The 7687-nt window shown below is 64.4% G+C and overlaps 1 protein-coding gene across 1 annotated transcript in view; it reads left to right on the top strand.

Moving 5' to 3' along the window:
- Positions 1–2218: 2218 nt before the first annotated feature.
- Positions 2219–7687, top strand: part of KIF19 (kinesin family member 19) — an 11610-nt gene continuing 6141 nt past the window's right edge. The window contains 8 exon segments of the mRNA XM_025216897.1: positions 2219–2578; positions 4437–4547; positions 5023–5110; positions 5205–5341; positions 5938–6054; positions 6196–6390; positions 6551–6697; positions 6820–6948. Coding sequence (XP_025072682.1) covers positions 2408–2578; positions 4437–4547; positions 5023–5110; positions 5205–5341; positions 5938–6054; positions 6196–6390; positions 6551–6697; positions 6820–6948 — 1095 coding nt within the window. The 5' untranslated portion in view covers positions 2219–2407.

The following is a 7687-nucleotide window of genomic DNA, read 5'->3' as shown; positions in this document are numbered from 1 at the left end:
TGGGCACATATGCACAATCCTGTTGTACACACATGTGGCTGCTGCACATGCAGGCACATACTGACACACCTGTTGAATACAGACACATGTAGGCACACACAGACATGCTACACATATATGCACATACGCACACGCCTCCTGCGCAGGCACATGCCAACACCCCTGTTGCACACATTCACACACATGTTCCCGATGCACGCACATACACACACACCTGCTACATAAGGCACACACATGCCACCCCATCTGCTGCCCATGCAGATGCTCCTCCTGTATGAGCACACATGCACACACACGCAGACACACCTGCTGCACATGCGTACGCACACGCTCTCCCGCTCCACCTGCTACAGAGCAGCTCCCCCTCCCCATCAGCCCCCTCTCCCCGGCCTTCCCGCACCCGCCTGCCCAGCAGAGAACAATGCGCCGGAGGCCGGGAGAGGGCGGCTGAGCCCTGGCACACACATGCACACACCCACGGAGCGGCTGTGTCACCAGGAGCCGGCTGCCCGCCGGTTGTTGTGTACAGTTTGAGGATCTCCAGGGGACTGGCAGCTGGGACAGGCGGCAGCGAGGCAGAGACAGGCTCATTTCCCTGCCAGCCTCGGGCCCGGGGAGGGCAGTGCCAGGGGGGCAATGCCTTCCCCCGCTTCCCGCTGGCTCTGCTAGCCCCGTGGGGCGCAGGAAGCAGGCACGGCCCCATGCCAACGGATGGGGGGCAGCTGGCGGGCCAAGAGCCTGCTTTCGGCAGGGTTCAAGTGCATCCAGGGTGCTTGGGAAACAGCTGATGCCAGGACGGGCGCAGCCTGGCAGAGCCATGCAGGTGGCATCGGCCGTCTGTCCCCACTAGACCGTGCAGCACCGGCCGGACTATGAAGGACACGGGGGACTCCAAGGACCAGCAGCTCACCGTGAGTCCAGCCTCGGCAGGGCTGTCGGGGGTGCGGGCGGGCGCTGCCAGGGCAGGCTGGCACATGCGGGGACCGGAGAGCAGAGCAGCCCACTTCCCGGCGGGGACTTTGCTCCCTGCTTGCTAATCACCAGGTGGGAGCTGCCCCAGCCCCGTCTGCACTGGGCAAGTCCCTGGCACCGGGAGGCTCCATCAGGGCCAGCCCCTGCCGGCTTCCCTAGTGTCTAATGACCCGTGCTCTCGTCCCCCTCGTCCCCAGGGTCTGGGGGCTCTGCTGATAGCGGCTTTGTCTGTCGAAATGGGGGTGGGGGGAGCAGGTGAGCGGGGCAGAGGGGGGCTGCGCCTGGGTAGTTGTATGGCGAATGGAGGCCGTGCGTGCACTGAGAAGTGTGCAGGTGTAACTGTGTGCACTGTATGCACGGTATAGCGTGTGTATCTGTACATACAGCGTAGTGCATGTGTGTAACTGCACGTGGTGGGCAAGGGGAACTGTATGCACAGTGTAGTGTGTGTAACTACAGCATTTGTGTAACTGTGCAGTGTGTGTAACTACTGTACAGTGTGTGTGTAACTACACATGCACTATACAGTACAACTATAGTGTGTGTGCGTAACTGTACTGTAGAGTGTGTAACAAGTGTATAGCATGTGTGTAATTGTGTACTGTATAGTGCGTGTGTAACTACTGTAGTATGTGTGTGACTATATTGTATAGTGTGTATGTAACTATAGCGTGTAACTGTACTGCCGTGTGTTTGTAACTGTGTAGTGTACAGCGTGTATATAATTATAGTGTGTGTGTAACCATGTACTGCATGGTGCATGTATAACTAGTGTGTGTGTGTTGAACTGTACTAGTGTGTGAGTAATTGTACTGCAGTGTATGTGTGGATAACTGTATAGTATAGTGTGTATGTAACTAAAGTGTGTGTGTAACTGTGTACTGCATAGTGCATGTGTAACTCGTGTGTCTGTGTGTAACTGTGTACTATAGTGTGCGTGTGTATGGCTTGCATGGTTTGTACGACCTGCGTGTGCATGGGTGTAACAGCGCACCCTGGCCTACACACGTGTGTACGAAGCACAAAGTCCCTCTCTCGCTTCCTGCCCGTTTCGCCCCCGAGCTGCGGCAGACCCCCCCGGCCCCGACCCGGTCGCCCCCAGGCTGTCGACGGACTCGTCTGCTCGTGGCAGCAGGGAAACTGGGCTCTGCACGGCCCCGGGTCCCGCCACACACCCATGCAGGGCCTCCTGCCGCCGAGCGGGGCCCAGCTTGCTCCCCGGGGTGCCCGCAGGTGCCAGGAAGGTTTCTATTTGCGAGGCGTCTCCAGGGCCCGCGGGTCACGCTCACGCCTGATGTCTCAGCCTGGCACTTTGCTGGCTGAAGCCTGCCTCCGCGGTGCACGGGCACAGGGGTCATGAGCTAGCCGTGGCCTGGGGAGAGCCACGAGGCAAGTGTGCCAGGGCTATGCCTGGTGTGCCAGCCGTAGGCGGGGCATGGGGTGGCCCGATGTGCGCGCGATGCCCACCACAGTACATGGCTCCGGTGCCCCCCGAGGCTCCCCGCTGGTCCCCGCTGTCTTCCAGGTAGCCCTACGGATCCGGCCGATCAACGTGGCCGAGCTGGAGGAGGGCGCCGCGCTCATCGCGCACCGGGTGGACGAGCAGGTAGGGCCCCCATCCGAGACCCAGCGGGGATGGGAAGCACCCAGGGGCACGGGATGGAGCCACCCAGACGGGCGCCTGGCTCTGGGGGTCCAGCGAGGGGCAGGGGCTGCACCCTGCCCTCCCCTTTCCTGGCATCTCCTTCCAAGCACAAGGCCTAGAGACTTGCCGAGGCTGCGGCTCCAGGATCGGGGCCTCTGCTTTGGGCCTGACCCGGCATCCCCAGGCTGGGTCAGGCCCAAAGCAGGGGCCCCGATCCTGGAGCCAGGATCCTGGGCAGGGGGTGTCGCCTCTACCCTGGGGTGGGAGGCTAGGGTCTCCAGGGTGGAGGGGCACCAGCTGCAGCCCAGGCAGGATCGGTGCATCCAGCTGTGCCCGTCCTGCCCAGCTCCGGGGGGGCCGTGCCCCCAGTGCTGCGGCCGGCAGGACAATGCTATCGCCACGGCACACTGGCGTGGTTTGTCGGAGCACCTCGTTGCCATGGCAAGGGCCGCACGCAGGCCGGGGGGCGGCCAGCGGACGTCAGCGCTGGCTCAGCTGCAAAACCGACCTCCCCCTCCGGAGCCAGGGCGTCGACCCTGCTTCCCCTCCACCGCAACGAGGTTCTGCCCGTCCTGCCTCGACTTCCCCACACCGCTCCGGGCGCCCAGCTCCCACGAGCAGGGGCTGGCTCTGCCACAGACAGCCCAGGGGGCCTCAGTCACCTCCCCTAGCCCCTCCAGGCTCTGCCAATGCCATGGGGGAGCAACGATGGGGTGCCCAAGCCCTGACACCACAGTGATAGGCACCAGCAAGGAGAGAGAGGAGGGGAGGGCATGCCCAGCCCAGGTGCCCCCAGCTCATGGGGATCCGGGCAGCTTTTTCAGCGGGCAGGGGAAGGATGGTCTGGCTCCCTTGGCACGGAGCACAAAGGCCTTGTTAATCCCGGGAACAATGTCCCGATTCAGGAGCACAATGAGAGACACCCCCTCCCCCCCCGCGCACCTGGGCAGCCGAGGCACCTGGGCACGGCCGGTTCACTCGGGCTGGCAGCCGGCACGGCCACGTGTCCTCAGCCCCGCACCTCCCCGTCAGCACGGAGGACCCTGCTTAGCTCACCCACAGAATCTGCCCCCCGGTCCACAGATCCAGCCCCCCCTCCAGTAGGCACCCCGTCCCCACCAAGGGGAAACTGAGTCAGGCACACAAGGCCTGTATCTCTAGCAGCCATCTTGCCGCTGCCTTGGCGACCCTCCCGGGATGGGGACAGGGAGCCCTTTGTGCACCCACTCCTTCGCCCTGGGGCTGCCAGGCTGGGTGCCAGCATGCGTTAACCTCCGGGACTCCCTGCAGCAGGACGGCTGGGGCGCATCTTGGGGTGGAGGAGCTGTGGGTGCATTGCAAGGTGTAGGCGGAGGTCTCAGCTTCCTGCGCCAGCCCCGGCTCTCCACCCTGTGGTGGGGCATGGGCCGCCGGGATGTCCGGAGCGGGGGTAGACCCCGAGCCTGCCCCCCTAGCTGCACTCCTGACGTGGCGCTGGGCTGCATCCAGGGCACCGGCGCTGGCTTTGTTCCCTCCCGGCTCTGAAACCCAAGCCGGGCTCCTCTCCACTCGCTCGCCGGGAACCCGATCCCCAGCCCGCAGCGCCCGAGGCGGCACCAGCCCGGCTGCAACTGGGAGGTTTCTTTGTGGGGGCAAGAGGTCGAGGGCCCAGCTCTGCCCTCTCGCCTCGGGGCTCGTCATGGAGAGGAGGGTTCGATCCCCAGGCGAGACGGCCAAAGGGGCTGGAGCGGGCCAGGCGGGCTGTGCTGCCCGTGCAGGCCTGGCTGGTCCCCCCAGGGTGGCAGGAGATGCCCTGACCCACGTGCCCGCCCACCCGCAGGTGGTGGTGCTGATGGACCCCATGGAAGACCCCGACGACATCCTGCGCGCCAACCGCTCCCGCGAGAAGTCCTACGTCTTTGACGTGGCTTTCGACTTCACCACCACCCAGGTGAGCGTGGAGCGGGGGGCGTCCCCTGGGCCCGGACCTGCCGTCTGCTATCTGCACGCAACAGCTGGTGCCCCGGGAGAGGGGGGAGGCTGGGCCAGGCCCAGCTCCGATGTCAGAAGCTCTGTTTCATGCTAAGTGAAACCAAAGCAGCTGCTCCCCGGCCCCGGCAGCTTCTCCTCTCCCCCCACCAGCCTGTCTTGTCCCCCAAAGCCCCAGGAGGCAGAGACCTCCCTTTTCAGCAACTGCAACCAGCTCTGGGGAGCTGCGTCTGCCCGGGGTGCTCCGGGAAGGACTGCCCAGCCGCGTGTCAGCAGCCCCGTACTCCCCACCAGGGGAGATTCCCCGCAGCACCCCTGGGCTGTGGGTGCGTGCTGTGTCCAGCGGGTCCCAGCCTGGGCTTCCGGGCCTGGGAGGAGGGGGACGAGCCGGGGACAGAGAGCAATACGCTGCCCCCACCCCAATCTCCCACCCTCAGGAGGTTGTGTATCGCGCCACCACCAAGGGCCTCATCGAGGGCGTCATCTCCGGCTACAACGCCACCGTCTTCGCCTACGGCCCCACCGGTAAGAGCTGAGCAGCCACGGCCGGGGGTCTCCACCCTGCGCCCACCCCGGTGCCGCGCGGGGGCTTGACTCCCTGCCCTGCCCTGCCTGCCAGGCTGCGGGAAGACGTACACGATGCTGGGCACGGACCAGGAGCCGGGCATCTACGTGCGCACCCTCAACGACCTGTTTCGCGCCATCGAGGAGACCAGCGATGACATGGAGTACGAGGTCTCCATGTCCTACCTCGAGGTAGGGCCCGGGGTGGCAGGAAAGGGGGAGAGGGGTGCCTAACCCCGCAGCCCAGGCAAGGCGCGGGGTGGACGTAGCTCCTGGCTCCTTTCCTTGGATGGAGGCAGTAGCCAAGCACAGAATAGAGTTGGTCCTACGTGAACCCCTGGGTCCATCTGGGGATTGCGGGTCAGGAGTGAGGGGCACCGGCAAAGCAAATCCCCCCAGCCTGGAGCACATGGGAGCACACGCCGGGCACGCACATGCCGGGCGGCCGTGCAAAGAGCTTGGACTTGGCTCCTGGACGCCTGGGTTCGGTCGGCTGCAGAGTCACCTGGCAACGAGGGGACTCTGCGTTGCAGTATTGACACAGGCAGGCAGCACCGGGAGGAGGTGGCGGAGCCGGGCAACCACCGGGATGGGCGGGAGAACCCACACGGTCGTGCCCGTGGGTATCCCCGAGCATCGGGGCTACCAGCGCCTGGGAGAGGCAGGGCAGTGGGTGGTTTAGGGGTACCGCGGCCGTGCTCCCCATGCCAGCTGGCCCCAGGTAGCTGCCAGCGCGGAGGGCGGCTCTCTGCACCCCGCTGACTCCTCGCCCCTTCCTGCCCCGGCAGATATAGAACGAGATGATCCTGAACCCGGCGCTGGGCTACCTGGACCTGCGGGAGGACTCCAAGGGCGTCATCCAGGTGGCCGGCATCACCGAGGTCTCCACCATCAATGCCAAGGAGGTAGGCACGGCCCTAGCAGGTCCTGGTGTCACCTCCCATGGTCTCCATCACCATCCTGCCGGGTCCATGACAGCCAGCTGAGCAGGCGGGCACGGCGGGGACAGGCGTGCAAAGCTGACGTGCCCCCTTGGCCACCCGCAGGTCATGCAGCTGCTGACAAAGGGCAACAAGCAGCGGATGCAGGAGCCCACGGCCGCCAACCGCACCTCGTCGCGCTCCCACGCCGTGCTGCAGGTCACCGTCCGCCAGAAGAGCCGCGTCCGCAACGTGCTGCAGGAGATCCGTCTCGGCCGCCTCTTCATGATCGACCTGGCCGGCTCCGAGCGGGCCTCCCAGGTACGGGACCTGCGCCCCGGGGTCTCGGCGCTGCATGGGGGGCCAGGCCTAGCTGCCCCATGGCACTGCAAAGGGAGGTGCCAAGGTCGATCCTGGGGCGGTGGCAGGGGCACGGGGCAGGAGGGTGCCTCACGTGGTCCCTGCCCCCCCCCCCCCCCAGACGCAGAACCGGGGGCAGCGGATGAAGGAGGGCGCCCACATCAACCGCTCGCTGCTGGCACTGGGCAACTGCATCAATGCCCTGAGCGACAGGGCGGGCACCAAGTACGTCAACTACCGCGACAGCAAGCTCACCCGCCTGCTCAAGGTACGGCACGGGGGCCTCGTGAGCTGGGAAGCCCCACGCTGGGAAGCGGGCAGGTGCCTCTGACCCGCGGTGCCCGGGGTGGGGAGGTCGCCCGTGGACTCCCCCATCCTCTCCCCCGCCAGGACTCGCTGGGGGGCAACAGCCGCACGGTGATGATCGCGCACATCAGCCCGGCCAGCACTGCCTTCGAGGAGTCGCGCAGCACCCTCACCTACGCCGACCGCGCCAAGAACATCCGCACCACGGTACAGCCCCGCCGGTGCACCCGGCCAGCCACGGCCCTGCCCGGAGCGCCCCTCCAACCCACACCCCAAGGGGAGGGGGCACAGGGCATACCTGCGGGCATACCTGGCTGCATGGGTGGATCTAGGATTGTGAAAAGGGGGTGCAAACAGCACAGTGCCTCCTCCCATGCAACACAACACACCTCTTTCTCCAGTTCAGCTAACTTTACTCACGTGCGTGGGGGCTGGGATGAGATTATCCAGTTTAACTCTGGGAACATGCACTCATTTACTAAGTTATACATAAAGTTTAAAAGAAAACTCATAACCAACTAGGCAAACATAGTCCAAGGGGCTGTGTCATTCGTCCTACAGTCGTTATCGTTAAACGTACATCTCTTATTCAGCCCGAGCGTCTCGGCAGCCCCCGGTACTTCACTGTCGCTCGTTTCTAATACGACCGCGCCTAAGTTAAGGTTTGCCGCTAGAGTTAAAGCAGCCCACGGGGCTGTGAAATAGCAGAGAGGCAAGGCCAGGAATGGGTAACACAGCGCAGAAAGGAGAGTTTCTGATCAATGAGAAGGACAGAGGGTCGTTAACACCTTTGCAGTGGAGAGATTAGCAGGAATCGGGAGACGATGATAAGCCATGAAGTCAACTGAATTAGAAAGGCCACTGCCTGCCCACCCCCCAGGGTTTAAAGTTTGTGGGGAGCGGGCCTGGAAGGGGGGTGCAACCATGCCACGACCCCAGCCCTTCTGCCCCC

Source organism: Alligator sinensis, unplaced genomic scaffold, assembly GCF_000455745.1.
Source record: "Alligator sinensis unplaced genomic scaffold, ASM45574v1 scaffold1200_1, whole genome shotgun sequence".
NCBI lineage: Eukaryota > Metazoa > Chordata > Crocodylia > Alligatoridae > Alligator > Alligator sinensis.
This window is presented reverse-complemented; position numbering and strand designations above follow the sequence as displayed.